The following is a 15,397-nucleotide window of genomic DNA, read 5'->3' as shown; positions in this document are numbered from 1 at the left end:
ATACAAATTATGCACTTCCACCAATAAGAGGATGCATTCTGAGTCTTTGCATTGCTGTAACGTCACAGCACTGACTGTATATTAATACAAATTATTATTAATCATTACCTAATAAGCATTTGTTGTCTTGGTCTAAATGAGTTTTTATAATAGTGTTTGCTTTCACTTTCATCTCTTCATCCCCTGATGTGAACGTGCGACGTGGAGGAGGAGGAGGAGGAGGAGCTGTCCGCGGTGCTGAAGCCCTCTCTCTCTCTCTCTTCTCTCTCTCTCTCTCTCTCTCTCTCTCTCTCTCTCTCTCTCTCTCTCTCTCTCTCTCTCTCTCTCTCTCTCTCTCTCTCTCTCTCTCTCTCTCTCTCCATCTCTCTCTGTGTGTGTGTGTGACGTCAGTACAGAGGAAACAGAGATGTTTTTTACAGATCGATTCTTCTAAGGATAATAACCTTTGGAAGAAAGAAAAGCTCTGCACTCACACACATGCAGAGGATTGTCTCACACAGGATGATGTGCAGGAGAAAGAGGCTTCACGACATCTGCCTCACACTAAATATGTATTCTCACAAACACTCTAAAATAAAATGTATTTTATTGCAGATTAAATACTGTATGCTTCTTCCTCGTGTTGTGTCCTCCTTCTCCTCCTCTTCCTCCTGGGACAAACAGTGGGATATTTTTAGTCGGATCTCCCTCCTCCTCCTCCTCCTCCTCCCTCCCTCAGGGGACTCAAACCAACACATTACCAAAGGTAGACGCCAAACTGACGTCAGAGCACCCGTAAGTTGACGTGTGATCCCCCCTCCACCCACCCTCACCTCCCCGTCACACCAGCACGCAGACCCGCCCTCCCCATCAGCAGCATCTGCTCTCCTTGACGGACCAAACCACACCGCGCAGTCCGCTCCATCTCAGCCCAGCTGCTCTCTCCTGAGGAGTCAGCACAGACACAAACGAGGACATCTTCTTTATTATCACCACACAACCTTCCTCTTGCCTTTTCTTCCTGGCAGCAGATACATTCCCTCTTCTGGCTGAATTCCCTCTGAGATGGAAGTGAGATGTCGTCCAGCGGTGATGTGCTGTGTTGTTTCGCTCCTGTGCTCCGCGCTGCCCCGGTCGCTGGGCTCTCTCCTCACGGACAGACAGTACCTGAACGAGTGGGCAGTGGAGATCCCGGGCGGGCTGTCTGCTGCCGAGGCCATCGCCAGGGAGCTGGACTACAAGCTGGTCCGACAGGTAACCAGGCACCAGTTTTACTCAGATTTACGCACAAATAGGAAAACAAATAACTTTATAAGGAGGTGTGTGCCAGTTGTTATTTATTAGTTATTCACGTATCAAATAATATTTTCCTTTCATATCATAAAACCTTAAAAAGCCAAATTAATCATTGGATGTTAATGAAACCTGCTTCCTACAGCGTGAGCTGTGGACTGTGTTGGAACAGCAGCACCAGGCAATAGCCGTATCAGTGCTTGATAAGGCCATTAGACTGGAGACTCATTTCCTTTATTATAGCCCACAAGCACACAGCCGCAAGATTTTAATCAGTGTGTGACTCATTTCTGATAAACAATAACCACAGACTGGGTTTCATAGTAAATGTCAGTCGAATGCTGTCTTCTCCTTTGCAAATATACATCAGGTCCAGTCTGAAGCATTAATCCGGACCATTACTTCTAACCTGTGTCTGTGAGCATGAGCTCAATGATTACCTGAGCTTTAAGATGTCATAGACACTGAGACACAGTATTTCTTCTGCTTTATATTACATAAGATTCATTTGGAAGACTTTCATGTCCATAGAAGTTTACAATACATGTATTCAGTCTCCATAGAAACAAAGAACATGTCATCAACTGTGGAATGGACAAATATTTAGAACTTTTACTGTTACACATCAATCATTTACACTAATGTGGATATTACATACTTTGGTTTCCAAACAGATCCACATAGTGCGTCCTTAGTTACAGCACACTCACCTGTGTGCTCTGTACATTGTGTTTTGTTTGCCTTCAGCTGAAATCAATGGGGAAAAAATTGTACATAAAGTCTGTCTGTTCATCTGATTTTTAATTTTTTAATTTGATAGGAAATACCACTCAGACAAAATAAAGGGCAGAAGTCGACACCAGAATGATTTTTTAAAATCATTTAAGGTCTCAATGAGAAAACACACGACCTGCACAGAGTGGCTTCGGCGAGCAGATTGCTGGTATCATGTCATTTCCTATCAAATATTCAGCCTGTCTCATTTCATGTCTTCCTCTCTGCAGATTGGGGCCCTGAAGGACCATTTCTTGTTCAAACACCACAATCATCCTAGCAGAATGAAACGAAGCGCCAACCACATCACCAGGCGGCTGTCGGAGGATGATCGGGTGAGTGCTCTCTCTTTTCAGATATCATCTTGTCCTGGTCTGTGCGAGATCAACCCAGACTGAATGTCTCCCCCTGTCTGTGTCTGTGTGTGTAGGTGCTGTGGGCAGAGCAGCAGTATGAGAAAACTCGCAGCAAGCGAGCGTCCCTCGGGGGGTGCAGGGACTGCCCGGTGGATAAGCTGTTTGATGATCCCATGTGGAACCAGCAGTGGTACCTGGTGAGTCTCCAGTTTCGATTGAACATCACACAAAAACACGCAGCAGGGAATTAAGCTCGTCATGCTGATAAACCACAAATTCAACAAGTGATTTAATAATTAATCTAGCTGATGCTGACAATATCTGAACATTGTGTACTTCCCAATGCTCCATAAACCACAGATCTAAGCTGATGTCCACCCTGCTGGTCACATGTTGTGTACTGGTTAGGCCTTCTGTTACCTTGCAGCTGGTCTGATCTCCCCTGAGATGTACTGAATCCCTGTGAATGCTGTGTCTACTCTGCACCGCTCATGTATGTTTGCATTATGTATGCGCGCGGTCATGCCAGCAAGTACATGCATGCATGTGTGCATCCAGTAAATGTAACTTGCCAGGATGCAACAATTTGAACAAACAACAAACAGAGAAAAACCATGAAAACAGCAAAACAACAGCACGTTATCAAGCAGTTCCAACCAAGAGAGCTATTTGCTTAATTGGTAACAAAGTCCATGTGGAGCTGAGAGGGGTGGAGAGACTATAATCCAGCAGGATGGAGTAGAGTAGAGTAGAGTAGAGCACTGTGCATTAAGTCCCAATTTACCCTGAATGGGATGTTTTAGCCCTTTGAGGCCAAGTAAGTAGCAGCGAACAGTAGATTGTCAGCTGTGTATCCCCCTCCACATCCATTACTCACACGTTTACTTTATCCTGACCGCAGGACGACCCCGACATTACCACGCTGAATGACATCGCTGCTGAGTTTAGTCCATAAGATTAGAAGGGACTCGGTCCCATTGACCACAGCACATATATGCTGATGTAACGGTGGTTGCATGTGTTTGGGAGATTTGTAGATGCTGCTTTTATATATATAACCACATCAAACTATAAAACACATTGTCCTCTGTTACACAGTTAGGGCTGCAGCTAACAAGTATGTTCATAACAATTATTGTCTCTATTACTGATCAGTCATTTGGGCCATAAAACATCCAACAGTAAAACAAATAAATAAATTACCAAAAATTAAGAAAAACAGCTATTTCCTTCTTAAATAAGTCCATGGAGTAAGGGAATTTATTTAAAATTTTGATTTGATTTGCTGATTAGTGTTCTGCTGAGTTTCATTAATAAAATAACTGCTTTCGAACAAAACTATAATAAAATCTAATTCTGACTAAGTGCAGTGTAATATGTCGCTCTCTTTTTCAATGATCCATTTCTATTAACATACAACAGTTAATTAAATAAATAAGTAATCAAGCTGAAAAAAATACAAATGTATTTATCTTTTAATTAACCAGGAGGGTCCCATTGAGATACATTATCTCTTCTGCCAGGGAGTCGTGGTCAAGATGGGAAGCAATCAAATAAAGAAATATATAAATACAAGCAGGGACAGTTAATTAATACTAAATACTGAACCATAGCAAACACAATAAAGTACAGAAATATGTGTGAACCACGGCAAAAGTTATGCAAAATATGAAGCAGATGTTTAAAAGATTTTTAAACATGCCAAGAGACGGTAATGATTCAAAGTTTAAGAATAAGAATTAAATCAGTAAGTTTTTTCTTGAAAACCTGGGAAATACATCACAACATATTCACCACAAGCTGCGGGAGAAAGACCTGATTTTATATATCCGACCTGACTAATGAATAATTGTGGCAAAGTCACTGAATCATCTTCAGCTCGGTCGCACTCATTAGTTTGTCCCTGCTTTCCCAGAAAATGAGGAAGTATATGTACATACGTGTTGCTCCGGTGTTTGCATCTGCATCTCAGAGAGAGAGAGAGGAAGTGATCTATGTGATACGTTCCCTGAGCCTCCCCGTCCCTGCACCTGCTCTAACCAAACATGAGTCACAAGCTTACGTGGAATAAGAAAATAAATTGAGATGAATCATTTTTGCCGATCACAGATGATGCCTCTAATGGAATTGGCCTTAAAGTGCCATTTAGTCTATTTCCACATGAGCCCATGTCTGTGTCGGTGCACGGCCCACGATTACGGTCCCTCTGATGCATCGTGATTCATTCGCCTCGTCCATTCAGCAAGGACACACACAGCTATGCGGGAATAAAACGCTGGTAGGGAGAGGACTGTCCCTGCGCTGCAACGTTATTTTATTTACCTCGAGTATTTTCCAATGAAAAAACGTGTGATAATGGAGGAGAGGGGTAGACTTCGGAGGACAGAGACACAGGCAGACGTTGGGTGGAGCTGTGTGACTGGGGGAGAGGCTGGGCCTGTGAAGCTGATGAATGTCTTTATCTTTCAAGAGTGGGTGACTGCCTGATAATTTAATCATGGAGTGACTCATACTTGTAGCTCGAAATTCCTCCTGCTTCCATGGCTCTGTGTGTTTGTGCGTGAGAGAGAGAGAGAGAGAGAGAGAGAGAGAGAGAGAGAGAGAGAGAGAGGCAGAGAGTATCCATGGCAGTGCAAGTGTCAGTCTGTGTTACTTGTGCATCGAGGGATTTCTTTGTGTTGTCTCTTGCATGTGCTTGTGTCGTGTCATGTCCACTCACTGGTTTTATAAGCTGCTGTGCGTTTTTGCTGTTTGCCATTAAAGTCCATGTGGCCGCTGCCAGCATCAACAAGTGAGTCATTTGGATTAACACCAAAACAACCAAACTGTAGATGCGAGGTGGTCGGGAGTAAAAGGCCTTGTGAGCAAATTCTTTGTATGTATGTGTATTCACATTGAGATTGGAGTCCTGCTTGCCGTCAGTTGGTACTGATACGGTGCAAAGAGAGAAATAAGATCCTAGCGAGAGGATGGGGGGGGGGGGGGGGATTCAAAGTGAGGAAGAGAGGAAAAAAAACAGATACATCATAGAGATGAGTCACATCTTGGGGTGGTGTTCTGCAGTGTCTGTGCATAATGCGCACAGAGCGAAAGAGCAAATCCAGTTCTTTTTTTAGTCTTAGCCGTCTCCAGCTCTGAATCATAATCTTCCCCCCAAGCAAACCGGCAGTGCCTCGATCACCCTTCACCCTAAGAAACAATCGAGGCGACCTGTGGGGTTATTGCAGCCTCTAATGCCTGTGCTATTGTTTTGTCCCTTCATTTGGTGTATGTGTTGTATCGTTACTCTTTGTTTGGCCTGTTTTTTCTGTCGTTTCTTTTCTTTTCTTAGTTATTTATTAAAAGGACAGGGGGCAATGGATGAGCGTGGAGGCAAAGATGTGTATGAGTAGGGTTGGTGGCAGAGTCTGAACATGTGCATGGATGAAAGTAAAGCTGAAGGGGTTTGTACATTTGGAGGAAAGAGACATATTGGAAAAATATTGGAAAAACTGTATTGTGTCTATATTAAACTTTGCCAAATAAACATAAAGTTGCAAAGTTGAAACAATGGCAGCAGCTCCCACCCTGTGTAATATGTTGTAGCCCTCAGAAATGGATTTGCGAACAATCCGGCACAGGGAGTGAAAGTGGGTCGAGCCAGACGAACTGAGGGGTTGACTCACAGCATCTTGAGGCTAAAATTAATCAGTCGAGCTGCTGTAGTGGACAAACACAAAAGCCTGTATGATTATGACGCACTGGCCGCAGCGTGCCTGCAAGTGGCCATATACAGCACGAGTGGACCAGCGCCCTGACAAAGCCAACGATGGGGTGATGAATGTCAGTAAAGGTCAGTGGAAGAACAGGCTGAAAGGCTCCACTTCACCTGACCTTTTTAACACTTAAGAGCCTGTTCAGACAAACCGCTCGTTTCAGTTCAGTCTGAATTACGTGTGTGTAATCTCACAATCCAACGCAGGAAAAACGCCAGGCCTATCTGTCTCAGCTGATTTGATCTTTGACACCATAACAAATCCCCCCTATCTCTATCCCTGTCTCCCAGCAAGACACACGGACGTCATCCTCGCTGCCGAAGCTGGACCTGCACGTGATCCCCGTGTGGCAGAAAGGCATCACAGGGAAAGGAGTGGTCATCACCGTTCTGGATGACGGGCTGGAGTGGAACCACACAGACATCTACTCCAACTACGTAAGACCCCTGTTTCCATGGAGACAGCCTCCGTAGTCTGGGCCTGCTGTCGTCATAGCAACGCTGTCAGCGACACCTTACAAGCCGATTCATGAAGAGAGTAATGAGTCTTCTAAATGATAATGTCTACCTCCGAGGAGCTGTTAGGGGGTTTTAATCTCTGGGTGTAAAAACAGGCATTTCATTCCTCCTCACTGTACAATGATGTGGAAATAACCCTGATTCCTCCGGTAATATTTTGACAGCCTGTATGTTTATGAAGACAATTACAAGCCAATGAGAGCAATCATGACTGAAGTGCATCTTAATGAGGTTTCACCGCGGCGGAGTTTCTCCTGTTGACGGGAACCCTAAACCCCCCCCCCCCATCTGTGGTTGGGTTTCAAGCAGCGTCGGCGCCACACAAGTGAACGAAAGAGGAGGAACGAGGGAGGGAGAGAGAGAAATGATGTATGACAACAGAGCTGATGGAAACAACTCCCAGCGTAATTACGTTAACACAGATTAATCAAAGAAGCTCAATCAAGCGAGGTGCTCATCCTCGACAATCAAGTCACATGAGCGCGCTGCATTTGCATAGCTTTAGTAATGCTAAAGGCATCTGATTCAGATCGGATGGTAGACCTGTTGCTGAGAGGAAGCTTTGAAACGACATTATAATTTCCTATTTGATAGGAACACCGTTCGTGCAGAGGAAAAACAGAGAAGCAGACAAGTCGTGCCACACACACAGAGTGGCATTTTAACTCTGCACTCTGTCAACGCCTGACACAACCCCCGGGCAGAACCAGCTTTTTAAAGCAATCAGGGGCTTTCAGCAGGCCGCTGCTGTCGAGCACTCCTTCATCCTCAGAGTTATTCAGCATGGGTTATTTCAATAATTGTTCACATCGCTCTCTCCTCCCGTCAACAATCGTATACGTCTCCATGACAGCAGATAGGCCGTGACAAGCCTTTGTCACTGATGTGCACTGACGTCATCCCATCGTGATGTCTGATCATTTCCTCTCTGTTGTTCAGGACGCAGCAGCCAGCTACGACTTCAACGACAATGACCCTGACCCTTTCCCCAGATACGACTCCACCAATGAAAACAAGTAAGGCAACAACCTTGGGACAAGGATGTATCTCCTTTTTTATGAAACTGGAAGAAATCTGCCCCTGGTTTGGCAAAACCTCATCATGAACATCTGGTTTCTTTACCTCCATTAGATTGGGAATGTGCTTAAAACCATTTGGTTGCTTGTAATTATTACAGGTTGCATCATAAAATATTGATTAAAAAGTATAAAGTAGGCAAGAATACACAAACACACACACACACACACACACACACACACACACACACACACACACACACACACACACACACACACACACACACACACACACTCACTCCATCAACAACCCTGTGATCATTTGTTATCAGAGTACTCCACAGCCTGAAGCCTTGTCTCACAGATGAATAAATCAATTTTCAGGTAATGAAATAGACCCGGTCACCACAGTGTCAATATGTTCTCCTCTAAACGTGACATTTTCAAAGTGAAGTTCCACTGCCAAAACATGTGGTGGCTTCTTGTGATAAAAAAAATGGTCCATCCTCTGAAATAATGTCGGCAGGTGAAACTGTTCAAAACAACTATAGGGGAAACAGTGCAACTCTTGCCAAAAAACACGTGATAAAGAAATGTATTATTTAAAGGTTTTGCCCAAACATACTAAAGTGCGTGTTTTCCTTATACGTGTTTATTAAAGGTGATGTTTCTCCTCAGGCATGGGACCAGGTGTGCTGGGGAAATCGCTATGCAGGCTGACAATAATAAATGTGGGGTTGGAGTGGCCTATAACTCAAAGGTTGGAGGTAAAACCTTTTATTTCTTCTATGTGTGTGTGATGCTGCACATCATATCTGACTGTGATTGTAAAATATAGGTATGTGATGGTGGAATCTAATGGAAGTTAGTGTGTTTGTTTGAGTTTTGTTTCCAGAAACCGATCTTAAATACAACAAAACATGTGTAGTACGTGATAATGCAACCACTGTTGTTAGAAGCTGAACACAAGAACAGAATGCAAAGAGTATAAATTGACTCCATCATTGCTGAAACAGGAAAAGAAGGTTTCCTGGTGGAGAAACCTGATTTTTTTGTACAGCAGATGGTTGTAGAATGTCACTCTCCAAAATTACTCAGCTCCAAGCACCTAAACAGTGGTTCAGCATATTAGGGCTGCAACATCTGGGTGGACAGCTGGTTCTTATAGTTTCCCAGGAGAACTTGAGTCTTAAAATATGAACATAGGAACGTTGCTGTCCTGAAAGCAAAGCCGTGTGTTCCTAACACGTAGAAGTCTTTCATCTTTTTTATTTAACAAGGGGGTAAATTGGAATATTTCATTTTTATTTCTGGAAGAGCCATGCATTTCCAATGGGATCCTGAGTTTGAATATGAGTAAATCCAGAGCAACGGAGCACTGTGCTAACATTTTCCATTCCTCTCTCTCTCTCTGATCAGGGATTCGTATGCTTGATGGGATTGTGACCGATGCCATCGAGGCCAGTTCTATTGGTTTCAATCCGGACCATGTGGACATCTACAGTGCCAGCTGGGGACCCAACGATGATGGCAAGACAGTGGAGGGCCCCGGCCGTCTCGCCCAGAAGGCTTTTGAATACGGGATCCAGAAGGTAAATGATAAGACTGTGGTTTTATTAAACAGTCTTGCTGTGTGATCCGATGGGAGCTGTTGGTGCCACACTGATGTAAATCAGATAGAACAGAATCAATAAGCTCAATGTCGACTGCTGCTGGGAATAAAGCTTCTAATGACAAAATGCCACCAGTCATACTTGTAATATTTAGACTGGACAGAATATAGGTTCAGATATTGCATCAGATATTCTTGCATGTTTTCTATGTAAAAATGTGTTCTCAGTGTAAGAAATGAGTATTTCTTTTCTCCATCATGCCTCCTGCAGGGCCGTGGGGGGAAAGGCTCTATCTTTGTTTGGGCGTCAGGTAATGGCGGGCGTCAGGGCGATAACTGCGACTGTGACGGCTACACGGACAGCCTCTACACTATCTCAATCAGCAGTGCCTCCCAGCAGGGCTTGTCCCCCTGGTACGCTGAGAAGTGCTCCTCCACTCTGGCCACAGCGTACAGCAGTGGAGACTACACCGACCAGAGGATTGTGAGTAACTTCACTTGATCTCTTCTATTTTTAGCTGTGTTGTGTCACAGTAGGTTAGTTTTCATCTTGTGACGGCCATAGTAGTTTTGTTTCGGTTATTTAAGGTCATCGCAATGTATTAATTTCATCCCTGTGCTACTCTTTGCCTGCCTGCTCTCAGACGAGTGCTGATCTGCACAATGAGTGCACTCAGACTCACACGGGAACGTCGGCCTCTGCCCCGCTGGCTGCTGGGATATTCGCCCTGGCACTGGAACAAAAGTATGTAACACTGCAAAACAAGCCACCGTTAATGGCACAACAATTAGTTGTGATTTGACAATTGTATATCAGTATATACTCACTGATCTATCTTCCCTGCATCAGCCCGGATCTGACCTGGAGAGACCTGCAGCACATCGTAGTCTGGACCTCAGAGTTCGATCCCCTGGCCAATAATCCCGGCTGGAAAAGGAACGGAGCAGGATTGATGGTGAACAGCCGCTTTGGATTTGGCCTTCTAAACGCTAAAGCCCTCGTGGATCTCGCTGACCCGGCCACATGGAAGCACGTGCCCGAGAAGAAACAGTGTATCGTCAGGGATGATTCTTTCCAGCCAAGGTATCTCTACCTCTTATCTTTTTTACAGGACTTGAAACTTGGTTAGGCATCCATTACATGCTGGGACAAAAATGAATCTTTTCATTCCTTTCCTTTACAAAGTGAGATTTTTGTAGATTTTTCAGAAAATGCTGTTTGGGTGTAAAAGAAGTTTAATGCATTGAGATCTATGGGTTTGAATGCAGATTCAGTTAATTGGTGGGAGACAATGTTTGGCTTGGCAGAGGTATACACATTTAGTTTATTCATGGGATTGTAACTGCTGCACTTTGTCACGGTGAAGTTGTATCTTAAAAATAAAAAAAACAAAAACATTTGGACAAACTAACAAATCTAATTCCCGAGAGAGACAGAGAGAGTTAGAGTTTTGCTCGCTGCCGTGCTGAGATTTTTGGTCCAATGAAGCAAACAGATAAAACCATCTGGGTTATTAAAGATGCATCTGTTGCTTTGTTCATGTGGAGTCGTGACAATAACAAGTCTTAAGCCTGTTGGGGCTTTCGGGGCCATGAAAATCTAAATGAATTACAAAGTTTTTGGTTTTTCCTGATGATCCGCGATCAATTTGATTTGAGGTCAGTCGACGAATATCGACACTTTTTGATAATTACAATTTGCCAAACAATAGGATTAAATATCCAAATTCAAATCTGCCGAGCATGGACAGAAACTCATGCAGGGGAGGGAGTACCCCCAGCTGTTGTCTAACCAGATGTTTGTGTTTGGATTAACCGATATGCTACACTTGTGTGTACATGTACGTGATAAACCGTTTGACTTCATATTGTATGAACGGCAGCGAAGGCCAACTGAGCTCTGAGTTTGTTTAAGTTTCCATTTAGCAATTTGCTTTGGATTATAAGACTCAGTAGCACTGACACCCAGTTTCCCCATTACCTTACTACATCCCTGTTTAATCCAGAGGATTTGGCTCGACATTTCCGCTTTGCTTAGTGCTCTACAACCCCCCTTCAGCTTTATGCCAGCTTGAACACGGAAATCCTTTCATTCATGTCTAGGAGAGATGAGGATTATCTGTTTTTGCAAATGAATGACCGAAAGCATCCAAATCTGTGATGGACCAAATATTTTCCCAATATTGGGAACTATGACCGAATAATATGTACTGTGTGCAATGCATGGAGCAGTGTTCCATGTTGCCTGTAGTTTTTCAGACCTACTTACGTTATCATGAAGATGTCAGAGGACTACATGGCACAAATGAGGGACTGGTGTTGTCATGGAGAGCTGTTTGTGTGTCTCATCCCCGGCTATTTTAATGTGTCCCGCAGGGAGCTGAAAGCAGCAGGGGAGATCACCATAGAGATTCCAACCAAAGCCTGTGCAGGGCAGGAGAACGCAGTCCGCTCACTGGAGCATGTGCAGGTGGAGGCCAGCATCGAATACACCAGGAGAGGAGACCTGCACATCACACTCACCTCCCCAGCCGGTTAGAGCAGAGAACACACACACACAACACACAGACACACAAACATGCATTTATAAGTGCAATAACAAAGCCTTCATTTGACGTATGCCTTTGGATTTACTGTATCTGATTTTACGTTCAGGCACCAGTACAGTGCTGTTGGCTGAGCGAGAGAGGGACACGTCCTCTAACGGGTTCCGAAACTGGGACTTCATGTCTGTCCATACGTGGGGAGAAGACCCTGCTGGGACATGGACGCTAAAGATCACAGACACCGTGAGTTGGAGTTGTACACAGTTTCTTAGGTGTAATTTTCAATTTGCCTCTAAATTTAAAATGCAGTTGATTAATTGCAGTGTTACTTGCAAAAAGCATTAATGAACATCTAAATTAAGTAGTTAATTATGCAAAGAAAATATTAAAAGCATAAAAAAATCTTCTTGAAAATGTGAGTATTACTGAGCTCAGTCAGTTTTCAACATTATTTACCCCTTTCCTCACAGTCGGGCCGCATGCAGAACCAGGGTCGGATTTTGAATTGGAAGTTGATTCTCCATGGAACGTCAGAGAAGCCGGAGCACATGAAGAAAGCTCGAGTGTACGTTCCCTACAACGCCGTGCAGAATGACAGGCGGGGTGTGGAACATATGGACGACATGTTGGAGGTGAGTGTAATCTACAGGTGGATGTCTACAAAGAAACACTGGCTGTTGTTGATGAGTGTTCATATTAGGCCCATGACAATAACAGCTGATTGTAGTGACACTCAACTTACTCTTGATAACAAAGTAGAGCTAAACTTCTTAAGATGCCATAATATTTTCTTCTACAACTCCTAAAAACAAATAATGAAATAAACCTTAAGTTAAATACTTAAATAAAAAATTAAACAGTGATAGGAAAACATTGTTTGAGATTTTTGAAAATATGCTTATTTACCTTTTTTTCACAAAATTTGATCGATACCACTTATATCTGTCTATAAGCTGTCTATTTCAGCAGCTTTGCTTAGCTTATCATTGCGTAATGACTGGAAACAAGCTGCCTGCCACAAAATGTGCAGATCATAAGATTTGAACTGAATGAACAGAGCCAGGCTAGTTCTTTCCCTCTGTTTCCACTCTGTCTGCTGGGCTAAGCTAACTGGCTTCATGACTTCAGCTACTGTGCACATTGAATGAGGGATGAGAGCGTTAAGAATCGTCTGATCTAACTTTAAATTCAAATGCAAACTCTGAGTACAGTGTGTGTCATATACCAATGACATGTCTCCCCTTTGTCTGCTGATTCAGGAGCCCACACAGGCCCACCCACCTCCTAAGTCTGAAGCTGCTCATGCTGCTCCCTCTTCCAAGCCACAGAAGATGCCCAAGAGGCCCTCAAACCCACCCTACTCCCCCTCTCAGGCCCTGCTGCGTCTCCTGCAGACTGCATTCAACAGGCAGACCCCAGTCCTGCAGCAGCCCCAGGCCATAGCCAGAGCCTCCATCTGGCAGAAGCAGCAGCAGCAGCAGCAGCAGCAGCAGCAGCAGGACAGGAACCGCTCACCCCCAGCTACAAGACTCCCCCCTCAGAAGCTGTACCAGGCTCTGGACATGATCAACAAGTACAGCGGCCCCGAGGACAGCATCTACAGCGACTACAGCGACGGCTTCTACAGCACCAAGCCGTACAGGCACAGAGACGACCGACTGCTGCAGGCCCTGTTCGACATGATCGATGACAACAGCAAGTGAAGGCCTGGAGGAGAGGAGAGGAGAGGAGAGGAGAGGAGAGGAGAGGAGAGGAGAGGAGAGGAGAGGAGAGGAGAGGAGATAAGGGGGAGCTGTGGTTGTGTGTTGGTTGGGGAGCAGAGGAACAAGGCGAAGAGAGAAAGCGAAGGGAAGGGATGAGGCATTGGAGGAGTGAAGGAGAATAAATACAGGAAAGAAAACTCTTCCAGTCTTTCCCCCCAAAATGCTGCATATCTGATCTCTTTAAGTTCATCTGCCAGTCTCCATTCATTAATTATTCCTTTTATTCAGTTAGGGAAAATTGACCACATATGTGCTACAAACTGTATGTCCATGTAATGAAAGCGAAAGCGTTTAAACGTATAAGAAAAGGTGTCTCTTCTCTTCACTGCCTGCTCTAGCATGCCACAGTTAGAATATAAGTTTTGTATGAGTATCTACATATTATCTACACAGTATATTATACAAAGACAATGATTGTAATATGGTTTTGAAAACATCTAAAATCTACACATTCAAAAATCCTGTTTCTATTTATACTTTTACATTTTTTTCATGTCTTTCCTGGTTTGTTTTTTGTTTTCAGGACACTTACTCACTTTATTTACTTTAGAAACAGAATTGATTCTCATAAAAAAAAAAGAATTAAATTAGAGTAACAATTAAAAGAAAACCTTAATTGACCAGCAGTTTGAAAACATGTTGACTAACGATTTATTCTCAGGGTCTCTGCAAAGCTCAAGAAAGTTAAAAATTGTATTGTGGATTGTAAGTATTAAGAGAAGTATATTTATTATGAACTATTATTACTATATTAAAGTATGCACATGAAACTATACAGTTGTAACGTGAACTATTAAAAATGAAAAAGCTTTGATTCTGCTGATAACAAATGCTAAACGGAGCACTGGAAAGTCTTTAAGTTGGACTAAAGATACATTCAAAGTGGGAAAAAATAACAGATTTATCTTCTTGTGCAGTTTCTTTGATTTTGTACAAGTACAATGCTGCATTAAATGAAATATTTTTCTAAGGATCCTCATAGTTTATGGAAATAATAATAATATATACAGTATCAAACCCTTATTTTCTGGCACAGTTAACTCACTAACTGGTACGTCTCATAACTACTGATAAACACTGCCAACATCTCTGCTGTCCAAAAGCTTTGTGTATTCAGTGACTGCGCAAATGGCAAACATGTTGTTTGTTCATCACCAGTAATAAGCCAACTCGAGTCAGTTCCTCGAGTCGGACACATATTGTTATTCATTTGGTATTAAAGGACCTATCAGAGCTAACCAGAGACTCTGTAGTATGGGGGCTCTGCACCGCAAACTCCAAGCATATTTGTCTTCAACGCCTTAATATTTGCTCAATAATAAATGTGCTTACTCATCTCCATGCGGTGTAGATCCACTTGCCGATGCTAGACGTAGGTGTTTATGACATGAGTAGTTAGTAAGCCTCTGTGCAGAGTCTCTATCCTCCAGCTTGGAACTGCCTGGCCCGCTTCTCTGCCAACAAGGTGACGGGAGAAAGAAGACGTGTGGGACAACGCTTTACATGCACCCTGTAATTTATCTGTTCTTTAGTGTAACCTGTGCTGTTTTCTTTATTTTTGTTTTTTGTTTTTGACTGATGTCAAAAGTTGATTACACAAACAAATATTTATGTTGCAAATTCTGTATGGATGTACAAAAAAAAAAAAAGAGATTTATCATAATAAACTGCAAAGTGACCTCTTGGGTCTGTTTGAGTCTCTGGCAACGTGCAGTCATCAACTGTTGCTAACATTGTGTTGAAGAGTAATGAGAGTAAAGGGCTAAATAAGGGTAATTCAATTCA

General features: G+C 43.3%; 1 protein-coding gene across 1 annotated transcript; it reads left to right on the top strand.

The window, feature by feature from the left end:
- The first annotated feature begins 805 nt into the window (after positions 1 to 805).
- pcsk1 (proprotein convertase subtilisin/kexin type 1) lies at positions 806 to 15,291 on the top strand. The gene is made up of 14 exons (XM_034585779.1): positions 806 to 1,233; positions 2,277 to 2,381; positions 2,477 to 2,599; positions 6,448 to 6,594; positions 7,615 to 7,691; positions 8,370 to 8,458; positions 9,111 to 9,283; positions 9,575 to 9,787; positions 9,948 to 10,048; positions 10,154 to 10,387; positions 11,680 to 11,837; positions 11,959 to 12,092; positions 12,320 to 12,481; positions 13,109 to 15,291. The coding sequence occupies exons 1-14, from the start codon at positions 1,045 to 1,047 to the stop codon at positions 13,550 to 13,552; spliced, it is 2,349 nt and encodes a 782-aa protein (XP_034441670.1). The 5' UTR covers positions 806 to 1,044; the 3' UTR covers positions 13,553 to 15,291.
- Positions 15,292 to 15,397: the final 106 nt, after the last annotated feature.

The sequence above is a fragment of the Hippoglossus hippoglossus genome, chromosome 5 (assembly GCF_009819705.1).
Source record: "Hippoglossus hippoglossus isolate fHipHip1 chromosome 5, fHipHip1.pri, whole genome shotgun sequence".
Classification (NCBI taxonomy): Eukaryota; Metazoa; Chordata; class Actinopteri; order Pleuronectiformes; family Pleuronectidae; genus Hippoglossus; species Hippoglossus hippoglossus.
The sequence above is the reverse complement of the archived record's forward strand: the minus strand, read 5'-3'. Positions and strand labels throughout refer to the sequence as shown.

What these genes read in the sequence shown, in the direction of transcription:
- pcsk1 (XM_034585779.1), top strand. Translation starts at nt 1,045, where the DNA reads ATGGAAGTGAGATGTCGTCCAGCGGTGATGTGCTGTGTTGTTTCGCTC. An exon ending in ACTACAAGCTGGTCCGACAG is followed by an intron (nt 1,234 to 2,276) that starts GTAACCAGGCAC and finishes TCCTCTCTGCAG; the next exon opens with ATTGGGGCCCTGAAGGACCA. An exon ending in CACACTCACCTCCCCAGCCG is followed by an intron (nt 11,838 to 11,958) that starts GTTAGAGCAGAG and finishes TTTTACGTTCAG; the next exon opens with GCACCAGTACAGTGCTGTTG.